Below are 25,864 nucleotides of genomic sequence, written 5' to 3'. Positions count from 1 at the left end.
ATTGCATGCTTTTCAATTTTGTACATCACTTTTATGCAAAATGCAAATAAAAATAGGTGACAACAGAAGTCGTTCGTTCTTCCTCATCAATACAAAATATCTTGAAACTACGCAGTCACTACGTATTTATCTCGATTACGTACTATACTCAATCTCCCTTTATTATTCTTAATTTAAATGTCTTCAATATACCTTTCCATATTGAATTATATACAGTGTATTTTATATATTAAAAGTTATTTTTCATTTTTACATTTTTCAGGTTTGCGTTTTCACATTTTTTCATTTACTATTTAATTTCCAAAATAATACAGTAGAAAAATACAAAACTATTGGATTAATGGCAGTAATTTAATCATTGTCACAAATTGTTAGATTGATTTTTATACAATTACAATCAGATAATCATAAATTTCTTTGATTACTTATCCTTTCCTGAAAGAGATAACTGTAGTGTCCAAAGTTTCTGTATCCACCATAACCGCGGTATGCGTGGAGGAGAATTTCGGAATACAAATTAGCCTGACCGTTTGATTTTCCTCGCCTGTAAGTATTAAAATATGCTTTCGTTAATATTGTGCAGATGTGCATAAAAAAAACATCGACAATACAAGATGAGCTTTATGCAACAGCTAATTGCACGATGGCATCAGATTGCATCAGATGAAGTAATTACAATTGATATTGTGCAAGCGCATGCGAAATATTTTCATGAAAAGCTTGATCCGATTATGTAACGGTTCTTATCTCATTACAATGTTGGCGTTTACTTTTATCTAAATTTAATAGTAACAAACTCGTTAATGTAATTACAACGTAAATAATTGTTAGAATTTCATGCCTTCGTTTCTTGATATTTATGGTATTTCTTGATATATTTACCTTTCCATAATTTCGTTTCAGCTCCGTCCGTGTTGCCGACGAAATATATATCCGGACAGTGATTCATGATAAATGGATCCTTTACGGAATAGGGGAGCACCGGTAACGTGTCCGGCGCAGTCGGGCACATGTGTCTCCAAAGCAGCGTTCTTTCAAGCCACTCTAGGGGTGAAATATCAGTCGCACCGGTCACTCTCACGATATCGTCGATCGGCTGCCCGCTGCTGCCCATTATTACGCGTTCGTCGATTTTACCGATCCACGGATTAGTGGCGCCTTTGAAACTTTCAAATCTGGAAAAATGCCGAGTTTTACTCGTACGTAATATAGACGAAACGATTCATTACTCAGAATTGATAGACAAAAACATTTCTTACGTTTGTCTTTTTGCTCAAATCTAGTCTAACTTATTTCGTAAGCGGGTTGCAACTTTAGCAGAGAATGCGAGAATATTTAAACATATATAATTAAACGTATACAGTTAGTCTAAATTAAATATCTTGTTATATAATGTATTAGGGGTGTGATTTAGTTTTGAGGGTTTTTTTTGCTCAAAAACGCATGTATTTAAATATGATAATGAATGAATACTTTAATCAAAATATTTTCCTTCGTTTTCTATAACTTCCTCCCATCTTTCTGGCAAGAGATGGATTCCACCACGATAAAATCACTCTTCTTTTCAGTTGATACATTCGTCGACGAATTTTCGCACTTCTTCCAAATTATCAAAGTGTGTATCCTCTAAAGCGTGTTGCATCGATCGGAACAAATAATAATCGCATGGAGAATACGCGGGGTGCGGTAAGACTTCCCATTCAAGCTCTAATAGTGTTTGTTTCACTGATAACGCAACGTCAGGTCGAGCGTTGTCACGAAGAAGAATCACTTTCCGTCGTTACTCGCAATTGGTGGTCGTTTTTGGTCGAATGCTTGCTTCAACTTGTACAATTGGTGTCGATAACGATCAGCCGTGACAGTCTCATGCGGATTTAACAGCTCATAGTACACTATCCCACCAAATACAGAGCATTACTTTTGAACCGTGAATTTGCGTCTCGGAGTGGATGTTGATGGTTCGTCTGGATCCACCCATGATTTTCTGTGTTTGGGATTATCAAAATAAATCCACTTTTCATCCCCAGTAACAATCCGAGACAAAAGACTCTTCTTTTCAGTTGATCCATTCGTCGACGAATTTTCGCACTTCTTCCAAATTATCAAAGTGTGTATCCTCTAAAGCGTGTTGCATCGATCGGAACAAATAATAATCGCATGGAGAATACGCGGGGTGCGGTAAGACTTCCCATTCAAGCTCTAATAGTGTTTGTTTCACTGATAACGCAACGTCAGGTCGAGCGTTGTCACGAAGAAGAATCACTTTCCGTCGTTACTCGCAATTGGTGGTCGTTTTTGGTCGAATGCTTGCTTCAACTTGTACAATTGGTGTCGATAACGATCAGCCGTGACAGTCTCATGCGGATTTAACAGCTCATAGTACACTATCCCACCAAATACAGAGCATTACTTTTGAACCGTGAATTTGCGTCTCGGAGTGGATGTTGATGGTTCGCCTGGATCCACCCATGATTTTCTGTGTTTGGGATTATCAAAATAAATCCACTTTTCATCCCCAGTAACAATCCGAGACAAAAGACTCTTCTTTTCAGTTGATCCATTCGTCGACGAATTTTCGCACTTCTTCCAAATTATCAAAGTGCGTATCCTCTAAAGCGTGTTGCATCGATCGGAACAAATAATAATCGCATGGAGAATACGCGGGGTGCGGTAAGACTTCCCATTCAAGCTCTAATAGTGTTTGTTTCACTGATAACGCAACGTCAGGTCGAGCGTTGTCACGAAGAAGAATCACTTTCCGTCGTTACTCGCAATTGGTGGTCGTTTTTGGTCCAATGCTTGCTTCAACTTGTACAATTGGTGTCGATAACGATCAGCCGTGACAGTCTCATGCGGATTTAACAGCTCACAGTACACTATCCCACCAAATACAGAGCATTACTTTTGAACCGTGAATTTGCGTCTCGGAGTGGATGTTGATGGTTCGCCTGGATCCACCCATGATTTTCTGTGTTTGGGATTATCAAAATAAATCCACTTTTCATCCCCAGTAACAATCCGAGACAAAAGACTCTTCTTTTCAGTTGATCCATTCGTCGACGAATTTTCGCACTTCTTCCAAATTATCAAAGTGCGTATCCTCTAAAGCGTGTTGCATCGATCGGAACAAATAATAATCGCATGGAGAATACGCGGGGTGCGGTAAGACTTCCCATTCAAGCTCTAATAGTGTTTGTTTCACTGATAACGCAACGTCAGGTCGAGCGTTGTCACGAAGAAGAATCACTTTCCGTCGTTACTCGCAATTGGTGGTCGTTTTTGGTCCAATGCTTGCTTCAACTTGTACAATTGGTGTCGATAACGATCAGCCGTGACAGTCTCATGCGGATTTAACAGCTCATAGTACACTATCCCACCAAATACAGAGCATTACTTTTGAACCGTGAATTTGCGTCTCGGAGTGGATGTTGATGGTTCGTCTGGATCCACCCATGATTTTCTGTGTTTGGGATTATCAAAATAAATCCACTTTTCATCCCCAGTAACAATCCGAGACAAAAGACTCTTCTTTTCAGTTGATCCATTCGTCGACGAATTTTCGCACTTCTTCCAAATTATCAAAGTGTGTATCCTCTAAAGCGTGTTGCATCGATCGGAACAAATAATAATCGCATGGAGAATACGCGGGGTGCGGTAAGACTTCCCATTCAAGCTCTAATAGTGTTTGTTTCACTGATAACGCAACGTCAGGTCGAGCGTTGTCACGAAGAAGAATCACTTTCCGTCGTTACTCGCAATTGGTGGTCGTTTTTGGTCCAATGCTTGCTTCAACTTGTACAATTGGTGTCGATAACGATCAGCCGTGACAGTCTCATGCGGATTTAACAGCTCATAGTACACTATCCCACCAAATACAGAGCATTACTTTTGAACCATGAATATTGCGTCTCGGAGTGGATGTTGATGGTTCGCCTGGACCCACCCATGATTTTGTGTTTGGGATTATCAAAATAAATCCACTTTTCATCCCCAGTAACAATCCGAGACAAAAGACTCTTCTTTTCAGTTGATCCATTCGTCGACGAATTTTCGCACTTCTTCCAAATTATCAAAGTGTGTATCCTCTAAAGCGTGTTGCATCCACCGGAACAAATAATAATCGCACGGAGCAATGTCCGGAGAATACGCAGGGTGCGGTAAGACTTCCCATTCAAGCTCTAATAGTGTTTCTTTCACTGATAATGCAACGTCAGGTCGAGCGTTGTCACGAAGAAGAATCACTTTCCGTCGTTTACTCGCAATTGGTGGTCGTTTTTGGTCCAATGCTTGCTTCAACTTGTACAATTGGTGTCGATAACGATCAGCCGTGACAGTCTCATGCGGATTTAACAGCTCATAGTACACTATCCCACCAAATACAGAGCATTACTTTTGAACCGTGAATTTGCGTCTCGGAGTGGATGTTGATGGTTCGTCTGGATCCACCCATGATTTTCTGTGTTTGGGATTATCAAAATAAATCCACTTTTCATCCCCAGTAACAATCCGAGACAAAAGACTCTTCTTTTCAGTTGATCCATTCGTCGACGAATTTTCGCACTTCTTCCAAATTATCAAAGTGTGTATCCTCTAAAGCGTGTTGCATCGATCGGAACAAATAATAATCGCATGGAGAATACGCGGGGTGCGGTAAGACTTCCCATTCAAGCTCTAATAGTGTTTCTTTCACTGATAACGCAACGTCAGGTCGAGCGTTGTCACGAAGAAGAATCACTTTCCGTCGTTACTCGCAATTGGTGGTCGTTTTTGGTCGAATGCTTGCTTCAACTTGTACAATTGGTGTCGATAACGATCAGCCGTGACAGTCTCATGCGGATTTAACAGCTCATAGTACACTATCCCACCAAATACAGAGCATTACTTTTCAACCGTGAATATTGCGTCTCGGAGTGGATGTTGATGGTTCGTCTGGATCCACCCATGATTTTCTGTGTTTGGGATTATCAAAATAAATCCACTTTTCATCCCCAGTAACAATCCGAGACAAAAGACTCTTCTTTTTTTGCCTGGCGATCAACGAAATGCAAATGTTCAACCGGTTCGCAATGGCACTTTCCGATAATTCATGTCGAACCCATTTCCCTTCTTTCTGAATTTCTCCCATTTCATGTAAATGTTTGGCAACTGTTGTACGATCAACGTTTAATGCTCTGGCAAGTTCTGAAGTGGATTGTATTGGATTTTCGTGCAATAACGCTTGGAAATCTGCATTTTCAAGCTTTCTTGGTTGTCCCGAGCGTTCTTTGTCCTTCACATCAGTATCACCACTTTTAAAGCGTCTAAACCAGTATTCGCACGTCTTAATTGATGGGGCAGAATCACCATAAGTTTCCACAAGAATTCTATAACCGTCAGCCGCAGTTTTCTTTTGATTAAAAAACAAAAGCAACGCATGTCGAAAATGCTGTTTCGGAAGTTGCATTTTTACGATGATATAAACAGGACTGTTATTGCATCTATTGCTATAATGCTACTAAATGTCATGGATAATGTCAAGACTGTAAGAAACAACAGTTATCGGAAACAGCTATTGGAACAAACTGACACTACAGCCATTTGTTGCAAAACCCTCAAAACTAAATCACACTCCTAATAATACAAAGAGAATCTTTTTAATTTCAGCTAGCTAAATACTTGATCTTGTCTGATGCGATCCAGAACCTGAATGCACTTCTGTACACACAACTGTACACACATTTACACAATACCTTGACACGCGTGGTAGTATACACGGATGTAACGGCCTTTGTGGCAGCATTATATTGGTGGGATCGTGTTGACCCGGCATCAACGTGACGCAACAGCACTCGGCTATCTGGATGAAAAACTCGTCCACGCGTTTCGTCGCTGCGGCGACTTCCGCGGTTATCGCCGTATCTTGCGCCTTTCCCTCCGCGTGTCCCATCAGGTTGTTCGTCTTGGTGACACTCTTGACGGAATTGCCTGGTACACAAAGTCAGAGCGTAATACGAGATTGTTCGACGACTGTACCGGGGGATTGAAGAATCGATGTACCAGCAACGATAACCCGAGTTACGCAAGTGACTTCTTCTTGTACTACCGCATTCCCCGCCATACCGCGTATCCAGTCTGCTAAGAGATCTAACGAGACCTTTTTGGAACTGGCTGCTAAATCGAGTCCAGATAGGAATATCAGCTTGCCCTTGGACTTTGGTTGTACCGGCAAACTTCTAGGCACGCAACCAGGAAAGCACCACTCCTTGATCTGAATGAGACACAATGAATAAGATATTATTATTGTTATATAATGAATAATTATTATCTTTTTAATATAAACGATTTAATTAACGTAAAAAGAGCACACTTACTACAAAACTGCCATGTTTGTCCTTGTGACCTAGTATGGCGCATACAACACCCGTTACATAATTTTTCAAGTCCGCATCTCCAATAACCAATTTAATACGCAACATCTCGTCCTCCAAGAAGAGTTGATCCTTCTCGGAGCAGTAATTCGCCCTCGGCTCGGGTAACGTGAGTTGGTGGTCTTCGCTGAGTTCGCGTAATATTGACGGCTTCCACGTCTGATGTTTAAAAAGTGTGCCAATTATTACGCATTCTTTCCCTTCAAAATCTTCCAGCTCTGCCAACTTTGCTATCTGGACTTTTCCTGATGACAATAATCAATTTATATTTATATATTAATAATTATTACAAAATATCTGTGGAATTTCTACTTCTGCAGGATAACGTGATACAAAGCTTACCCCATTTCGCTTCAACACGTGACGCCAATACCTCTCTCAGCTCTGTCAGTCTGATCGCATACATGTGACAGTACTGCATGGAGAAAGCGTTCGATTCATCATAGAAATTTCCAGTCAAATCCTCATACTCCGTCGGCTGCCTCTTACATTCCTGCGGTTTTTCGCTTCCTGGTTTGGAAAGCAGCTTTCTAACGGAGTCTTCAATTTTCACCATTATTAAGGTACGCTCTATATATCACGCTGCAAGAAACGTTTGCATATCGGAAACTAGTATACTGAGAGCGTTACTTCAATTTCAGGCAATAATATTTTAATATTACATTTATAACGTGCATTTTTCTCTGTACGTTAATAACATTTAAAAAGATTCAGTAATTGCATTGAAAGATAAAACTTCTTGGTGTATTTATCATTTTTTGCTGCCGTACAATGGTGAATTGCCATCAGAATTTACGTACCGATCATAAATATTATATCGTTGTTTAATTGTTCTCCAAAGTGTGCCTCCTATGATCTTCGATCTTCGAATCGATCGAACCCGACAAGCTCAAATGGCGGTAAATACTGCCTGAAGTCCACTTGAAGCGCTAGTATCGTTCGCACGGTAGTAAACGGGAACTTATTTCTCAGTTGGACAGCCTGAATTCACGATCTCGTGCTACACAACCTCCGAAACATTTCGGGTCGACTGAACGCTGATTCATCATTCTCGCGGCAGAGAGAAACCTGAGAGCGGCCACCAGCCTCCTGACGTTGGCGCCGCCTGACAAAGCGGACGCGAACTAGTTCCTTACGCTCGGTAATGATACAAGTGAGCATTTTCCAGCGGTGCGGAAAGTACATACCACGAATAGTTGCAACTCGGCGCGAAGCGCGGTAGTCCAGTGGCTAAGCGCGAGACTCGTACTTTGCCATCCGCTCAAGTTGGGTTCGAGACCGAGTTGTGATAATTTTTTTTTCGGATTTTTGTTTCTTTGTGTTTGCATTATATTTTTTTATTATTTAAATAATGATTTATTATGTTTTATTATATTTTGGAGGTATACGTATATAATGTGACATAAACATATACATTTAACATTTGTAAACTTTTTATTTATTTATATAGTTTGTATACTGTCGAGTGTTTATTTATTATAAAATTCTGACATGACTGTACAGTGTTGCGGATGAAAATTTATATAAAAGCATAAAAAACAAATGCTTTTATATAAATTTTCATCCGCAACACTGTACAGTCATGTCAGAATTTTATAATAAATAAACACTCGACAGTATACAAACTATATAAATAAATAAAAAGTTTACAAATGTTAAATGTATATGTTTATGTCTCATTATATACGTATACCTCCAAAATATAATAAAACATAATAAATCCATTATTTACATAATAATTTATTATTTACATAATAAAAAAATATAATGCAAACACAAAGAAACAAAAATCCGAAGCAAAAAAATTATCACAACTCGGTCTCGACCCAACTTGCGCGGATGGCAAAATACGAGTCTCGCGCTTAGCCACTGGACTACCGCGCTTTACGCCGAACTGTAGCTATTCATGGTACTTTTCGTACCGCTGGAAAATGCTCACTTTTAGATGTAAATTTCTCCGAAACCAAGGCTCATACACCCAAACCCTCGAACACGACATTAATATTTTTACCTTCCCTTTCGAAGGCACTATGACTCGTTCGAAAGTAGGGTTTACATGGGAAAGCTGCCTTGTGAATAGTTTGGACACGAATCATGTATCATTACCGAGCGTAACGACCTAGTTCACGTCCACTTCGTCAGGCGGCGCGTCAAACGTCAGGAATGTGCCCGTGGAGGCTGGTGGCCGCTCTCAGGTTTATCTCTGCCGAGCGTAACGACCTAGTTCGCGTCCACTTCGTCAGGCGGCGCCAACCGTCAGGAATGTGCCCGTGGAGGCTGGTGGCCGCTCTCAGGTTTATCTCTGCCGAGCGTAACGACCTAGTTCGCGTCCACTTCGTCAGGCGGCGCCAAACGTCAGGAGGCTGGTGGCCGCTCTCGGGTTTCTCTGCTCGCAGATTCTAAATAATTGGCAGTCAACTCATTTTTCGTTTGAGCTGTGATACTTGCTGAGCAAAGCGGGAATAACGAATCGCCTTCGCTCGCCGGATTTTTCGAGCGTCAGCTTGCCGTCGGGAGACGAAAGGATCGTGGTTCACTGCGTTTGCCACGCCGGCGCGCCTAGGGGAATTCGCGCCCGCTCATTGGCAACAATCTGTTTACAGCTCGTGTCGCGTAAGATAGAGGATCTCGTTGCAGCGTTTTTCTGCCAGCGGGACGCGAAAAGGGTGATAATACATGGGCGTGTGAGAGATATCTGCGGATCCGAATTGCCTCTTGCCCTACCCGGTGGTTTCGCGGAGCGATGGATGCGAGCGGCGAGCAGCCGGCGGCGATCGCGGCCGAGCCCGTCGCCAGCAACGAGCAAGAGCATAACGACGAGACCGCGGAGGAGACGGAGGAGTACAATTACGAGGGAGACGAGTACAGGCACTTCGTGCCGCGTGGCCGCGGTGGCTTTCGGTGAGTACGCGCACTCGGCCCCCGTCCGTCCTCGGCAGGGCGTAAATTGGCTGGGAACTTCGAAAGGGCTGCGTGTTCTCCACCGCTCCCCCCTCCCCCCATTCCCCTCTCTAGTCCCAGCTTCGCTCTCTGTTCGGCTCTCGTAATGTTTCCGCCCGGCCGAAAGCCGAACGTATCACACGTGATACGGGCATTCAGGTCGACAAATTTCGATCTCCGCGCTGGGCGATCGGTTTTGCTGGCGTTTTTATTTTTCCCGATCGATCGATCTGCGTGTAAACAATTTCCATTTGCATAAAAGTCTCTGCGCGAGTATACGTGAAAATTGGCGCAATTGACACTACTCGCGTGAAAGTAACGCCGACACGATATTCCGGGTGGAAGCATTATGGGAACACAGCGTGCATGAAACAAATGAGTGATGGGGTTGCGCATATTGAGTAGAATTTGTACGTGTATGTGTAAGAGTCAAGTAAGAATCGGAATATACTTCTGATCTTCCTTCCTCTCTAAGTGGCATGTTAGAGCGGTAAGACGTCCAGTCACAACATATAACAATAATTCAAGGGGTCGTGGCAGAGGTGGTTTTGATTTCCCTATGAGAGGTGGGCCACCAAGATTTAGAGGAAGGGGATTTGGCCCAAGGGGACCTATGTTTCGTGGCGCAAACAACGGCTTTCCCTTCGAGAGCCCACCAAGGCCGAATTGTCCTCCTGGAGGACCAAGATTTAGAGGACCGCCTCCATTTGACCCTAGCTGGGGACCAATGGGACCACCAAACCTCATGGGTCCTCCAAACCTAATGGGGCCTCCAGGAATGGTATGCTGTTTTTTTGTCTTCCCATTTCTGACGTGTGGTTGTGAGTTTGCGAACGCACAATCTGCATTAATTTTTTTACACGATTTTATAAGATCTAACAAAGCATTGTTGATTTAGCCACCACCGCACATGATGAATGGTCCGATTGGAACCGGACCAGGTCCGTATGGGCCGCCTCCTGGAATGGGACCACCCAACATGAATAGCGTAAGCTAAACCGCGATTATTAAATATTTATATTATCTATAGTAGAAAATAGTCATGTTTTAATGTAATCTTTAATATGTAATTTCTAACCTACATATGATTTTTTCCTTGCATCGCATTTGTTAGCTTTAGGTAAAGATAAAGTGTATTTACATTTTCTCATGAAGGCAGAGTCACTTTAAAAATGGAATATATCCTGAAACGTATTTGTAAAATTATGCAAGAAAATGGATATTTAATGAAAAATTTTAAGATCCATAAGTAGAATATACTGTAGATTCCAGGACAACAACCACCTCAACAACAGTCGCAGCAGCAAGCAAACATTCCAGGTCTTGATCTCAATGGGGAAGTGTGGGTAGAGACAAAGGCAGCGGACGGCAAGTCATATTATTACAATATTCGCACGCGCGACACTACATGGACTAAACCAGAGGGACCAAACGTAAAGGTCATGGTGCAAGATCAGGTGAGTGAATACTTATGCACATATCGATATTTCTGATTACGTGAAAACTAAGTGCATCAACAAATAAAATTTCATTCGCTTTCTCCTTGTACGAGACTCGGATGAATTCTGAGACCAATTCATTGAGAGATGTATCTCGCATTGTAGTTAGAACAGTTAGTGCACGGAGCGTCGAAGCAGGCTGTCGCTCGCTCTACCACACCTACTTCGTCAAGCAGCACGCCGACTCAGATGAGCGAAAACCGAATTTCTCAAGCTGACGAGCAATCCTCTTCTAATAACACGGACGCTATTAATCAGTTAAGTACAGCGCCTCCCGGTACTGGACCGCCTCCTACGTTGAATGATGCACCGGACACCACCAGCCAGCCATCTGAAACGAGTCAATCTAATGGTAATCAGATATAAAGTGTTAATTAATTTTTGCCGAATTTTTCAGTTTCTCTTCGTTTATTTTTATTTTTATTTATTCGAGGCAATAAAATGCCTCTAGTTCGTCGAAAACGTTATGTCGAAGTATAATCATTAATAAAACGTTGATTGCATCACAGGCACGGCTCCGGCAACGGTTACCAGTACGCCGCCGATAAATACACCGGCTGTAAATACAAATATGATGCAACCTCCGCCAAATATGATTCCCATGCAGCACAGAATGCCGAATCAATTCGGTGGTCCGATGGCTACACAGTTCGGCGCAGCGCCGTTCGGAATGCCGCCGCCCGGCTTTCAACCGTTCGGCGGTTATGGGCCGCCACAAGCAAATTGGGGTAATGCGTAATGAGAAGGAAAAAAATCTGACAAGCATCACGACGAGGGAAAAGATGTTCGTATAACTCGAGACTAATGGTGCGTCCGTCTTCTTAGGTATGCCGCAGATGCCTCATAGCGTGATGGCGCCTCAAGCACCCCCGGAGGATCCTGCTATTCTGGCGCAGCTCGATTCCGAATTGGTGGCTGCGTCTATGGTGTGGACGGAACACCGTGCGCCGGACGGCAGATTCTATTACTACAACAGCAAAGCCGGCGAATCGGTGTGGGAAAAGCCACAAGCTTTGAAGGATCTGGAAAGTATGTACAAATTTCTTCGCTCGCCCAGCGATCCAATAGGTGTACGCATGCTCTTTGATCTTGATCCAATAACGCATTTCGAAATGTTTCGCGAGGTGCAAAGTTGGCGTTGCGGCAGAAGACTGAGGAGGCGAACGCCGTCCCGACCAGTGCAACCGCCGTCACACCCGCTGCCGTTACTAGTAGTAACAGCACTACGACAGAACCCAACAAGCAGTCGGAGAAGCAGCAGGAGAACACTCACGAAACCAAAGATAATATAAAGGACCCGGATAGTGCCAAGCCGAAGAAGGAGGAGAATGCCGCGAAGGAGCCTGCGAAGCTTCAGGACAAGACCAAGCCGGTCTCTAGCACGCCGGTACCTGGGACTCCATGGTATGGACTTAATGATAGCGCCCTCACATATTATCGCATATTATACAGGGTGATTCGTATAAAGTGACCGATTTAATTATTAGTGAAATTTGAAGGCATGGAAAAAGAGTTTATACCGATATGTTCAGTACAAAGGGGGACACCATGTAACGGATACGATTATTTTATGAGTGGAGGCGTTGAGGACGTTTCAAAGTCAACTTCTTTTTTTTAATGGGATGCTGTATTTTTTATTTTATAGGATAGTAGCCCTTTTTAATATAAATTCAATGATACATTACATAAAAGCATTCAAGGTCAATCAAGGCCAAAAATACATGATAAAATAAAATTCAAGTGTATGATCTGTATTTCTGTTCTTCACAATAAATGTTCAAAGTTTTGACCTTGAACTCGACGACACAGATGAATTGTCTTGCTCGTGATATAATCCGTAATATTGAACGGGCACTATGTCTATGTCGATCTGGATATCGTTCATTTAATACTCTTGCAGTTTCAGCTGCATTTTTTCCACATTCACCAAAAGTTATCAAAATGTCTACAATTTGTGAATTATTGTAATTAGCCATTACGTTCAGTGCTACGACTAATCTCATACTAAGGCTGCGTTCGCTTTGGCACTCGCAACGTTTGTAAGCATCACTTGTCCTTACAATCTTCGTAATAATAACATTATGATAGCAGTTTCCAAAGAAAACACAGCTCATAAACATAGACCTAGACATACTGAGAGCCAAAGCGAACGACAGACGGATATACAGATCATACATTTGAATTTTATTTCATCATGTATTTTTGGCCTTGAATGACCTTGAATGTTTTTATATAATGTATCATTGAATTTATATTAAAAAGGGCTACTATCCTATAAAATAAAATATAAAATAAAAAATACAGCATCCCATTAAAAAAAAGAAGTTGACTTTGAAATGTCCTCAACGCCTCCACTCATAAAATAATCGTATCCGTTACATGGTGTTCCCCTTGTACTGAACATATCGGTATAAACTCTTTTTTCATGTCTTCAAATTTCACTAATAATTAAATCGGTCACTTTATACGAATCACCCTGTATATTTACGTGGACCAATGAACGTATCTGCATCGCGTACAAAGGTGTGTCGTTTGGACGGGAGACGAGCGGGTATTCTACTACAATCCCTCCTCGCGAATGTCAGTCTGGGAGAGACCGGACGACCTTATTGGCCGTCAGGATGTGGACAAGATGGTAGCGATGCCGCCGGATGCGCTTGGTACGAAACGAGTCCGTCAATCGGAGAGCAGCGAGAGCAGCGACGATGAGCAACCCGCACCAGCCAAGAAGATAAAGCTTGACGACGCCAAGAGTAAGTCCTGCTGCAAAATGCTTTGCACCTCGCGACACATTTCGAAATGCGTTATTGGATTAAGATCAAAGAGCATGCGTACACCTATTGGATCACTGGGCGAGCGAAGAAATTTGTACATACTTTCCGGATCGTTCAACTTGTGTCTGCACGATTGAAATATACAGGGTGTTTCCTAAGTAAGTAGACAAACTTAAGGAGGATATTCCTTGGCTTATTTTAAGAAGAAAAGGTCATATAAACATATGTCCTAAACTGCTTTGTTTTCCAAAAAAAAGTACATCACTGTTTTCGTTCACTTTTCGTTTATTATAGAACAGTTTGTGTTATTGCAAATGAAACAAATGAAAAACAATAGTAACCAAAAAGAAAAATTATAACGAAAAAGAAAATAGTAACTAAAGAGAAAAATAATAACATCACAGTAACTGCTGAAAATGTCCACCTGCAGCCATGATACACGCCTCAACCCTCCTTTCCATTGATTGACGTACACGCTCAAAAATACCTGGAGTGTTACGTATTCTTTCACATCCATCTATTATGCGATTTCTGAGATCTGTTGAAATTTGTTGACTCGTACTGCAAAAGCACGCTATCCGAAAAGTGAACGAAAACAGTGATGTACTTTTTTTGGAAAACAAAGCAGTTTAGGACATATGTTTATATGACCTTTTCTTCTTAAAATAAGCCAAGGAATATCCTCCTTCAGTTTGTCTACTTAGGAAACACCCTGTATATGTACATATATATTTTTATAAAAATTTTACGACAGCGAATTGTGAACATCTTTTTAGGTACACCCGCAAAGGAAGAGGAGGAGAAGGAAGGAAAGAAGACCATTGACATCGGTAAAGAGGCCGCGATAGAGGCGGAGGTGAGAGCAGCCAGGGAGAGGGCTATAGTTCCACTGGAGACCAGGATCAAGTCGTTCAAGGATATGCTTGCAGAAAAGGATGTAAGTCATTGTCAGTTTTTATGTTACGTGTTTTTTATTACGCAATTTTTATTATATTACTGGATCATTATTGTATTTTATAGGTGTCTGCATTCAGTACTTGGGAAAAGGAACTCCACAAAATAGTATTCGACCCGCGCTACTTACTCCTGACGTCAAAGGAAAGGAAACAGGTTTTCGAGAAGTATGTGAAAGAGAGAGCGGAAGAAGAGAGGAGAGAAAAAAGGAATAAGATGAAAGAACGAAAGGAACAGTTTCAGAAACTTCTGGAGGAAGCTGGGCTGCACGGAAAGTACGTAGCGTAAAGTGCCGCCTTTCGATTCTTCTTGTGTGTGTGGAAAATGTTATAAATTTTTCTTCATCCGTGTTCTGTAGATCATCGTTTAGCGATTTTGCTCAGAAACATGGAAGGGATGAGCGATTTAAAAATGTAGAAAAGATGCGCGAACGAGAAAGCCTTTTCAACGAATATCTTCTGGAAGTGCGAAAGAGGGAGAAAGAGGAAAAAACAGCCAAACGAGAACAGGTATTTTTATTTTATTATTATTATCGAGAATACGCATTGCGTGGGACGATGCGGAAAATACTTTCCAGGACGTGCATTATAATGTAACAATTAATGACACAAATATCTTTAACGCTCGATATAATAAGCAATTCAAATATTCTAGTGACATTATCCTCTTTTAAGATCCCGATTAAAAATATGTGTATACTTCATAGTAGGAGGATTTAGATACACGCACATTCTAATTTTTTGATATCGGTTAAAAATAATTTCACATTATAGTAACTGGATATCTTATAATATTAGTTTGAACAATTTAATTAACATAGATATTAGAAAATAATATGTATAATTTAATCTTTATCAGCTTTCGCGTTTATTACTTTATCGTATCTTAAAATTTATAATGCAATATCATAACATTATCTGCGTTTTGATCTTAACAAATCTTTTATGATGAAATAATATTTTATCTTTAGATTATTAGCAATTTTCATATTTTATATATTTGAAAATTACTAATAATCTAAAGATGAAATATTTTTTTATCGTAAAAGATTTATTATAATTTATTAAACTATGGTAATTTTATTAATTGTTGATATTTATATACATATACTTTACGTGTACCTAAATCCTTTACATTCTAAGAAGAGCATCATGAAACCACATGCCCTATTTTTGAACCTTGTCCGATAATCCTTCCTTCCTTTCATTCCAGGCAAATATCGATCATTTTTAATGAATTGTTCTATATAAATGCTGCCCGAAGAATGCTCGAAGCGGCATATAAATGTAGTACCTACTACATCTGCGATATAAATGTTGTGCGTGGGCTGAATACATATATATTTATTCGGCGCCTGCTCCTATGTTTATACAATTATTATATTATTTCATTAATTTTCAAGAATTACTTCCCCTTATTAAGCGTGGCTTTGCAATGCGTGATGGCATAAGAATCAAATTACAATTAGACGCAAAGCGTTTTTTCATTCTAGATTAGGAGAATATACAGTTTTAGTAATGTTTAATGCAGTTTATGTTTACAGCGATAATTAATCGATTTCTTTCAGGTTTCATAGGTATGTTATTATTTTGTTCCACTTGTAAGATAATACGAATTCCTAAAATTTATAACGGCTGAAGAACACATACCAGGAGATATTTCTCTAATAATAATTCTCTCTACTCCAGTAGATTTGCTCGATAGAAAACGAAAAATTTTGTAGCTCTAAGATGGGAGATGTAGAGAATAAAATCTTAGTATGTGACGGTTCCTTATATACTTATGTATTCTGAACTCTCCACTTCAGTCAGGAGGCAGGCAGGACAGGTTCCGTATGTGGAGTGGCTTGGTTCTGAAGCTGGTTGGTGGCATGGATGATGTCATCTACCATTCCCACCTACACTGCGTGGCACTGTTGGCACACCCTCGCGCGCCGCATTCTTTACTCCAAAGCAGAGTCATGAGAATGAACGAACTCGGTATTTGTATATTACTCGTAATCCTCGTTACTTCAAAAGATTAACTTTTTCCCCAAAGTCAAAACCAATTTGAGTTTAACTTCACGTAAATTCATTTAGTATGGAAGAACGAAAGGGTACATAAAAACCCGGAGGTAGCATTAGCCCGCAAGATAAAGTACAGTTTTTCAGAGTTTATCCCAATTTCAGATGTACAAAGATTCGAGTCTCTAATGCTACCACAGAACGTACATTCAGAATGTATAGACATAAAAACAAATCCTTTGAACGAGATCTCAACATGGAAATTATATTTTCTATTTGTTACTTGTGATTTTCCGATTATTATTATCACGTCTACTACAGAGAAAGCATTTCTTTTTTTTCTTTTTAATTAATATCGTCAAACGAAAAATAACTTTGCGCGTACGTAGATGTTTAGATGATGCAGATTCACAAAAAGAGATGCATTGTTATCTAGATCGATTATATTGTTTTATTGTTCTTATGTCGATACATGATACACCAAATTTGATGTACAAATCACGTTCAAACTTTTACATGAAACTTCCAAATAATTAAGTTGACTTTAAGATACAAATGATTCTTGTCGTTGACGTTGTTTACAAGAAAGTTATTACGATTTGTTTTAAGGGATCGCAGTAAATTTTAGCACACAAAAATTATGATGCAAACGAAAAGCTATACAATACATAATTAGAATCCTGGAATAATAGAACGAGTGTGCACTTTTATATTAAAGTATTTGGTTTATACTCTTCTGAGAACCTTGACTGCTTTTGTCTTAATTCCAATTAGATAAAGAAGCAAGTTTAAATAGACATGGCACAAGATTTTCAGTGCCTCGAAATTCTTCAAAGGATCAGGATTCGAGTAACGACTGTTTTAGTAATCCGAAGATGGAAATGTGCCAGCGTTTAAGCTATGATCAATTTTCAATTGTCATTTGTAATACTAGCTAAACATTTTTTTTTAATGCAATGGAACATTATAATTATCGCATCGAAGAAATTTTGGGTCGTTTGCAAATTACGTAATGGGAATATTGAAAAGTTGTTGCGACTATTTTTGGATTCTGGCGCATTGCGTATAGATTAGACGAAACAAGTATTTTGTTATAGTCAATCTTGATCATTTATTTGTTGCTTTCAATATTATGATTTATAAGTATCGAGGCTTAGGAGAAAGACTTTAATAAGATAACGCCTTTATAGCATTAATAGATACTTTTATGCAAGCAAGAAAAAAATTGCGTTACGTTTATTTTTTTAAACGGTATTTTATGAAGTGCTATAAAACGTGAGACTGTTGTTAAAATTATATAAATTCTTCGAGAGGTACTTTAAAACGTAGCGAGTAGGAGAAAGAAATTCGATAGAAACTCGTTTCGTAATTTGGACGGCTGCGAGCTTCTAATGTTTTCGAAGTTAATGATAATATACTAACCACATTTTTTCGTTTCAGCAAGGGCGGCAGTTAAACATATACTTCCTTACACACATCCAGTCATCATTAAATGCGAATATTTTGTTACATAACAAGTTTTTTCATAAGAATTATAATTTGGATTAATTTTTTATATCATTCTACGAATTGATTTAATATTATATATTTAATGATGATTGGCTCTGCATAATAATCATATTTTTACAGGAATAATAAGTTAATAATTTTTTTCAGCCAAACTGACCAGATTAGTTCATTAAAAAAAAAATCCGACAAATAGAGCCCTTAACGTTGTGATATCTCCTGACACGAACGAACACGAATGACTATTTCTTCTACCCCTAACGAAATATAGTTTGAAAACCAATTAAAAGGTTTGCAAGTTGAAATAGTTTGATCCACATTACAAATCATTATATTGTAATGTCCATAAAAGTGATTGTAATGTGGCTGAGCGTGTAATAATTGGTTGGAAATATTATTAAAGCGTGCATGTGATATAAGAAAGCCAAGAATAAAAAAAATTTCATCTTAAAAAAACAAAAGAATTGTATAAATAGTACGTAAGCAAGCAGTAATTATTCTTCGACGATGAAAACCTTTACGTTAAATGCGTTTCAGGTGAAAAAGGAATTCTTTGCGATGCTACGTGAGCACAAAGACATCGACAGGCATTCGCATTGGAGCGATTGTAAGAAAAAATTGGAATCGGATTGGAGGTACAGAGTCGTAGAGTCGGCAAGCACGCGGGAAGATTGGTTTAGAGATTACGTTCGCATGCTGAAGGATGAGCGGAAAAAGGAAAAGGAGAAAGACAAAGACCATCGGCACAGAGAGAAAGATCACAAGACGGACAAGAAGGATAGGGATCGTAAGGATTCAGACAAGGGTAAAGAAACGAAGTCCAGCAAGGACAAAGCTGACAAAGATAGTACAAAGGAAAAGAAGCAACGAAAAAGCGAGGCGCCCGCGGAAGAAAACGGAAAGGAGAAAAAGGAAGCGGTGGTAGAGAAAGAGAGCGGGGAGATTGAAGAAAGTGAGGATAAAAGTGTAAAAAAGGAGAACGATGTAAGTACAATTAATAGTACTGATGTTTCTTGGCATTTTTTTGCGTCAGTATACAGTCACGAAAATACGTTTCCAGCAGAACAAACCCCAAAAGAATAAATTTATTTTATTGGGTCGTCCGGAAAGTTCGTGCCGATTTCGAAGGAAAATTCAAAGGCAACATTTTTTTATGTCGATAAATATTTATTGACTTATGTGTGCACCGTTTTGTTTCACAACCTTTGTCCATCTTTCACGCAACTGGAAGATTCCATTCTCCCAGAACTTCTTAGGTTTCTCGGCGAAAAACTCCTCAAGGTGGTTTTTTATGTCGATCAAAGAGTCGAAGTTCTTGCCGCTAAGAGAATTTTGCAAAGACCTAAATAAGTGAAAGTCTGAAGGTGCAATGTCTGGTGAATACGTGGGTGAGGCAGCACATCCCAGCCAAACTCCAACAATTTTTGTCGGGTGGTCAAAGAAACATGAGGTCTGGCATTGTCCTGATGGAACACGACGCCCTTCCTATCAGCTAATTCTGGACGTTTTTCCTGAATCGCTGTCTTTAATTCGTCCAGTTGCGAGCAGTACTTATCTGCATTTATCGTTTGGTTGTGTGGTAGGAGCTCATAATATAGGATTCCTTTCCAACCCCACCAGACACAGAGCATGACTTTTTTGGATGAAGGCCGGCTTTCGGAGTGGTTAATGCTGGTTCATTTCGCTTACCCCAGGATCTTTTTCGTTCTATTGGGTCGTCCGGAAAGTCCGTGCCGATTTTGAAGGAAAATTCAAAGGCAACATTTTTTTATGTCGATAAATATTTATTGACTTATGTGTGCACCGTTTTGTTTCACAACCTTTGTCCATCTTTCACGCAACTGGAAGATTCCATTCTCCCAGAACTTCTTAGGTTTCTCGGCGAAAAACTCCTCAAGGTGGTTTTTTATGTCGATCAAAGAGTCGAAGTTCTTGCCGCTAAGAGAATTTTGCAAAGACCTAAATAAGTGAAAGTCTGAAGGTGCAATGTCTGGTGAATACGGTGGGTGAGGTGGCACATCCCAGCCAAACTCCAACAATTTTTGTCGGGTGGTCAAAGAAACATGAGGTCTGGCATTGTCCTGATGGAACACGACGCCCTTCCTATCAGCTAATTCTGGACGTTTTTCCTGAATCGCTGTCTTTAATTCGTCCAGTTGCGAGCAGTACTTATCTGCATTTATCGTTTGGTTGTGTGGTAGGAGCTCATAATATAGGATTCCTTTCCAATCCCACCAGACACAGAGCATGACTTTTTGGATGAAGGCCGGCTTTCGGAGTGGTTAATGCTGGTTCATTTCGCTTACCCCAGGATCTTTTTCGTTCTACATTGTCGTAAATGATCCATTTTTCGTCACCCGTCACTAATTGCTTCAAAAATGGTACGTTTTCGTTGCGCTTGTACAGCGAGTCGCAGATGGAAATGCGATCCGTTAAATTTTTTCGGCCAAATTATGCGGAACCCATACATCATAGCGACTTACGTAACCAAGTTTCACTACATGATCGTAGACAATGGTTTTCGATATTTTCAGTATCTCTGCTAATTCACGTGTCGTGTAGCGCGGGTTATTCTCGATCAGTGTCTTGATTTGGTCATCATCAGTAGTAGAGGGTCTGCCCGAGCGTTCTTGGTCTTTAAGGTTAAAATCACCAGCTCTAAACTTAGCGAACCACTTACGTACGGTTCTTTCAGCTAAAGCGCCTTCTCCGTAAACAGAACATATCGAATTTGTTGCTTGTGAGGCATTTTTGCCTTTCCGGTAATAGAAAAGCATCAAGTGTCTAAAATGTTCTTTGTTTTCTTCCATCTTCAAAAGAGTACAAAACTGACACGAATCAATTTATCTGAAACAACTTTTTTCATAAGATGCGTTGAAATGCCACCTTTAAGCATATGTATATAAATCGCATGTTTTCAATAACATTGATATATTCAGACATGTTCGAACGCCATCTATTAAAAATCGGCACGAACTTTCCGGACGACCCAATATTTGATGACTAAATTTCAAGAGAATTAGCGAGGTGGCTTTATTTTTTGTTCTTTTATAAAATAAGTTTTCTCTTTTCTCAGAAGGAAGAGGGAGATGACCATTCCGATTCCGAGGAGGACCGCGAGAAACAGAAAAGGGAACGTGAGAGACGCGCGGAAGTGAGCCTCCGTGAGAGGGAAAGAGAAGTGCAAAGAACCCTTGCTACGCATCTTCGCGATAGGGATAAAGAGCGACAGCACCACCGTCACACGGAGGCCGTTCAACACTTCAGCGCTCTCCTCGCCGACTTGGTACGTGGGCTACCTCCATTATATTTTCCAAGAAATATTTCTGGTACAAGAGGTATCTTATTAAGCATTTTATGACAATTTCTGATAATTATTTATGACAATTAGGTAAGAAACGGCGATCTGGCGTGGAGAGAGGCAAAACGGCAATTGCGAAAGGACCACAGATGGGAACTGGCTGAGAGTTTGGACCGCGAGGAGAAAGAACGATTGTTTAACGAGCACATTGAGCAATTGGGCCGCAAGAAGCGCGATAAGTTTCGGGAACTGCTCGACGAAGTAGGCGCATCGACCGAACTAACTGCATCTTGGAAAGATATCAAGAAACTATTGAAGGATGATCCTAGATATTTGAAATTCTCTTCTAGTGATCGGGTATGTCAATCATTAATTTAATTATGAAAAACAAAGTCCGAATCGAAATTATTATTATTATTATTATTCATCGTATATTTTCCTATCTCTTTAGAAGTGCGAAAAGGAATTTAAGGAATACATCAAGGACAAGCTTGTTGCTGCCAAAGCTGACTTTAGGGAGCTTCTACAGGTACGTTGATTCGCAGCTTAAAATCTTCAATCTTAAAAACGTGAAAGAATTTTTTAAACAAATAATATATATATAACTTTTAGGAAACAAAATTGATTACCGACAAAACGTACAAGAAAGTTCAAGAAACTAGCTCGCACCTGCCAGAAATCGAGGAGATCCTTAGAAAAGATCGAAGATTCCTGGTTCTGGAGGCCGCAGCTGCCGAACGAACTCGATTGCTGATGGGTTACCTAGAAGAATTGGCGCGCAGGGGTCCTCCACCGCCTCCTACCGCTTCGGAGCCATCAAGAAGACCGACTACAAAGTGAGTTTAACGTACGGGGATCATCGAAGTCGCGGAATGGCGGAACGCAGATATTTAATCTATCTTCCTCTGTTGCAGTTGAAGAGTGGTCTACATCGAAGTACGGTATACAAACGAAGATGAATTTATAGCTGTAGTTAAATTGAACTATACTATACACGCAAGATTATTGCATCCTGTTGTAGGATTCAATAAGATTATTGAATGCCAATTCCATACGCAATTCAAAATTACGTTGCATTGCGAAATATCGTAATATAAGCACGTATTATCTGTTAAACGGTACGCGTTACATCAGGCTATATTGATATACGTCAATCTCGATAATATGTAACATATTCTGTAATTCTGTATAACAATGCAAAAGAACGTATGTTTGGACATGTATGCTGATATCACCTAAATTAAAAGGGAAATTAAAAAGGAATAATCGAGACCATTGGAAACAAAGAAATATAGTACGCTGATTTTATATATTAAAAACAGTTAATGATTCTTATAGTCGGACAGGGATTACTATTATTATATCATTGAAAGTATGAACAATATCATCTTTTATAGTAATCCTATGGTTTTCGATTAGTCTTCAGTTGTTTTCAGATTACCGTACTTTTAATTTAAAAATAGGATATGACGTTTCAGTTAATTGAGTTTTAATACGTTTTTCATTAATTTTTTTTATCAGTATATATATATATATATATATATATATCATGAAAATATGTTTCCAGCAGAACAAATTCCAGAAGAATAAATTCATTTTAGCAATTGATGGCTAAATTTCAAGAGAATTAGCGAGGTGACTTTATTTTTCCCTCAATTCTTAGCTCAGTCAGTCGATAAGAAAGGTAATGTAGAAAAAGATTCTAAAAACATTTTTCAGTTCACATTGAAAGATATAACATACATTTTGTATTATAGCGACTCTGTACTAATCAATAAATGCTCTTATTTGATTATTATTAATATTATGTGATTACAGGAATAAACGGGAGAATAAACGTTGATCAGAAAATGATAAATGTGGATGAAGTAGGAGTTAGTTCCCATAGTATACCTTAGATGTAGCGAGTTAGACATCTCGTGAATTGTGAACCCCACTTTTAATAAATTAAGTTTTGATTACACGAAATGTTACATCGAAACCTTTTTTTTTATTATCTTATAGTCGGGTGCCAACCATTTTTTCGAAATGTTACAATTTTTTTGCGTTAAACTACAATCACAATTATTTTTACAAACGATATGCTAACAATTTGTGTATTCAAAATTCAAAACTATGAAAAATGGGTGCCGAGTTTACATAGGTGAGTTAAACGACTGTCTCTGATGAGCAAAATGATAAATCTCGGTAAATTTCAATGCTCGTTTGAATCAGATATCAGATTTTAATATATCGGAGATTTCAATGCCCTGCAAATATGAAACATACGGTTCTAATAATGATTCAAGTTATAATTAATGAAAAATTTTCCATCTTTACAAAATCGAAAGACAATAAACGAAGGAATGAGGATAATATATCGGAAATACATGATAGTTTAAAAGATTTTGATGAAAAATATTTCTTTGTAGGAAATTATATTCTTATTATATTCTTATTGAGTTTTAAGTAGCTTTAAGTCGTATGATCTAATTGTAGAATATAAGAAGTAAACTTTAAATAATGTTAAATAAATAATTACTAAATGCGCTTAATTTTATTGAAAGTAATTTGTTAGAAAATATATTCCTTTTTAAGCTAAAATTACAATATTCTTCATGCTTCACCCTTTTTTTATTGTCTTTTGATTGCACGTGCACGCTTAAATTTTATTTTTTGTTCAAAGATATGTTTTTCCGAGAATTTATGTATAATAATATAAACTACGCAAGGTTTTTGTAATAAGTTGATGATATTTGTTGGATTAATTATCGATAAATGTCGCTCTTTAACAGGCATCACAGAGATACTCATATCTACATATATTGTAGGTATATCCCCCACGCTGTACCGTTACGATACACAACGGCGCATTGCACTTCCTGCTACCTTGGTAAGAATATAAATTGGTAAGTTAAACAGTCGGTGACTCCTTCGTAGTCGAAGCGGGCGTGCATTACGTCAGTACGTACAAAACAATCGAGAGCAGAGTCTCACATAAAATTCTCACGGGATTCTTACGTCGTTTTAACATTCTAGTTCATGCTTTCGTAAGATTATATTAAAGAAATCTTCATTTTACCCTGAATAGGAAAAAGACACGTAAAATATCCAGACAGTACCGAAAAATAACGTTATTTAATTTTTCTTTTTCCTCCTTTTAAAGAATTTGCTTCGTCTCATATCGTATATGCTAAATTTGGCTACAAAAATGTTAATAATCGTCCATCTTTTAAAGACAAAAATGCAAGCTACGGTCTCAAACCGTGGAGTGCGACTGTATCGCGTTGAGCGCCATGTCATCGACAAGCCATCGGGATGATCGTCATCGATCAGATTACATCACGTTAACGTCACTTTCTCCGATTCTCCCGACCTTGCTACGTCTTTTGCGACTGTCCGGATGTGAATCAATCTATATTCGATGCTATGGGCGGGCCGGTAAAGGTCACTGGCGACCGGTGAGGGTTAACAAACGGGTGGGGTAACAGGATGGACTTGGGGGGACAAATTTTTGCGAAGGCCTGCCTGGAGGTCGAGGAAGTGTCGTGGAAGACCCTGAAATCCGAGTCTCCGGCTTGGATTCGCATTTCTTGCTATTTTAGTAATGCGATCAATACGTAAATTATTGTGGGGACATTTCCCATTAGTGTGGGATATAATTTTATTAGGGGTGTGATTTAGTTTTGAGGGTTTTTTTTGCTCAAAAACGCATGTATTTAAATATGATAATGAATGAATACTTTAATCAAAATATTTTCCTTCGTTTTCTATAACTTCCTCCCATCTTTCTGGCAAGAGATCGATTCCACCACGATAAAATGATTCTGCTTTTCAGTTGATCCATTCGTCGACGAATTTTCGCACTTCTTCCAAATTATCAAAGTGTGTATCCTCTAAAGCGTGTTGCATCGATCGGAACAAATAATAATCGCACGGAGCAATGTCCGGAGAATACGGGGGGGCGGTAAGACTTCCCATTCAAGCTCTAATAGTGTTTGTTTCACTGATAACGCAACGTGAGGTCGAGCGTTGTCACGAAGAAGAATCACTTTCCGTCGTTACTCGCAATTGGTGGTCGTTTTTGGTCCAATGCTTGCTTCAACTTGTACAATTGGTGTCGATAACGATCAGCCGTGACAGTCTCATGCGGATTTAACAGCTCATAGTACACTATCCCACCAAATACAGAGCATTACTTTTCAACCGTGAATATTGCGTCTCGGAGTGGATGTTGATGGTTCGCCTGGATCCACCCATGATTTTCTGCATTTTGGATTATTAAAATAGATCCACTTTTCATCCCCAGTAACAATCCGAGACAAAAGACTCTTCTTTTCAGTTGATCCACTCGTCGACGAATTTTCGCACTTCTTCCAAATTATCAAAGTGTGTATCCTCTAAAGCGTGTTGCATCCACCGGAACAAATAATAATCGCATGGAGCAATGTCCGGAGAATACGGGGGGGCGGTAAGACTTCCCATTCAAGCTCTAGTAGTG

General features: G+C 39.4%; 2 protein-coding genes across 3 annotated transcripts; one reads left to right on the top strand and one right to left on the bottom strand.

Annotated features, from left to right (window-relative positions):
* Positions 1-277: 277 nt before the first annotated feature.
* On the bottom strand, positions 278-7,376 carry LOC105287989 (DNA polymerase delta small subunit). The gene is made up of 7 exons (XM_011353908.3): positions 7,208-7,376; positions 6,750-6,989; positions 6,351-6,652; positions 6,037-6,247; positions 5,730-5,964; positions 883-1,175; positions 278-544 (listed from the first exon to the last, which is right to left on the bottom strand). The coding sequence occupies exons 2-7, from the start codon at positions 6,961-6,963 to the stop codon at positions 426-428; spliced, it is 1,374 nt and encodes a 457-aa protein (XP_011352210.1). The 5' UTR covers positions 6,964-6,989; positions 7,208-7,376; the 3' UTR covers positions 278-425.
* Positions 7,377-8,855: 1,479 nt separating this feature from the next.
* LOC105287988 (transcription elongation regulator 1) lies at positions 8,856-23,186 on the top strand. Of its 2 annotated transcripts, none has more exons than XM_026975122.1 (18): positions 8,856-9,308; positions 9,888-10,128; positions 10,246-10,335; positions 10,613-10,804; positions 10,952-11,198; positions 11,356-11,574; positions 11,672-11,875; positions 11,971-12,250; positions 13,370-13,599; positions 14,397-14,557; positions 14,641-14,849; positions 14,933-15,083; positions 18,621-19,067; positions 21,160-21,369; positions 21,475-21,741; positions 21,836-21,913; positions 21,997-22,220; positions 22,299-23,186. In XM_026975122.1, the coding sequence occupies exons 1-18, from the start codon at positions 9,151-9,153 to the stop codon at positions 22,300-22,302; spliced, it is 3,612 nt and encodes a 1,203-aa protein (XP_026830923.1). In that variant the 5' UTR covers positions 8,856-9,150; the 3' UTR covers positions 22,303-23,186. The 2 variants fall into 2 exon arrangements, with proteins under 2 accessions (XP_026830923.1, XP_026830922.1); XM_026975121.1 differs by having other exon boundaries at positions 9,151-9,308; positions 9,876-10,128.
* Positions 23,187-25,864: the final 2,678 nt, after the last annotated feature.

This window comes from Ooceraea biroi, chromosome 14 (genome assembly GCF_003672135.1).
Source record: "Ooceraea biroi isolate clonal line C1 chromosome 14, Obir_v5.4, whole genome shotgun sequence".
In the NCBI taxonomy this organism is placed as follows: domain Eukaryota; kingdom Metazoa; phylum Arthropoda; class Insecta; order Hymenoptera; family Formicidae; genus Ooceraea; species Ooceraea biroi.
Note: the sequence above shows the minus strand (reverse complement) of the source record. Positions and strands in the feature narration are given on the sequence as shown.

Bases quoted from the DNA above. Each gene is read 5' to 3' on its own strand.
- LOC105287988 (XM_026975121.1), top strand. From the start codon at position 9,151: ATGGATGCGAGCGGCGAGCAGCCGGCGGCGATCGCGGCCGAGCCCGTC. The intron at 9,309-9,875 runs GTGAGTACGCGC...CAATAATTCAAG, and splicing joins CGTGGCCGCGGTGGCTTTCG to GGGTCGTGGCAGAGGTGGTT. The intron at 10,129-10,245 runs GTATGCTGTTTT...TTGTTGATTTAG, and splicing joins TAATGGGGCCTCCAGGAATG to CCACCACCGCACATGATGAA.
- LOC105287989 (XM_011353908.3), bottom strand. From the start codon at position 6,963: ATGGTGAAAATTGAAGACTCCGTTAGAAAGCTGCTTTCCAAACCAGGA. The intron at 6,248-6,350 runs GTAAGTGTGCTC...TGTCTCATTCAG, and splicing joins ACAAACATGGCAGTTTTGTA to ATCAAGGAGTGGTGCTTTCC. The intron at 1,176-5,729 runs GTATTGTGTAAA...GCATTTTTCCAG, and splicing joins ATACTACCACGCGTGTCAAG to ATTTGAAAGTTTCAAAGGCG.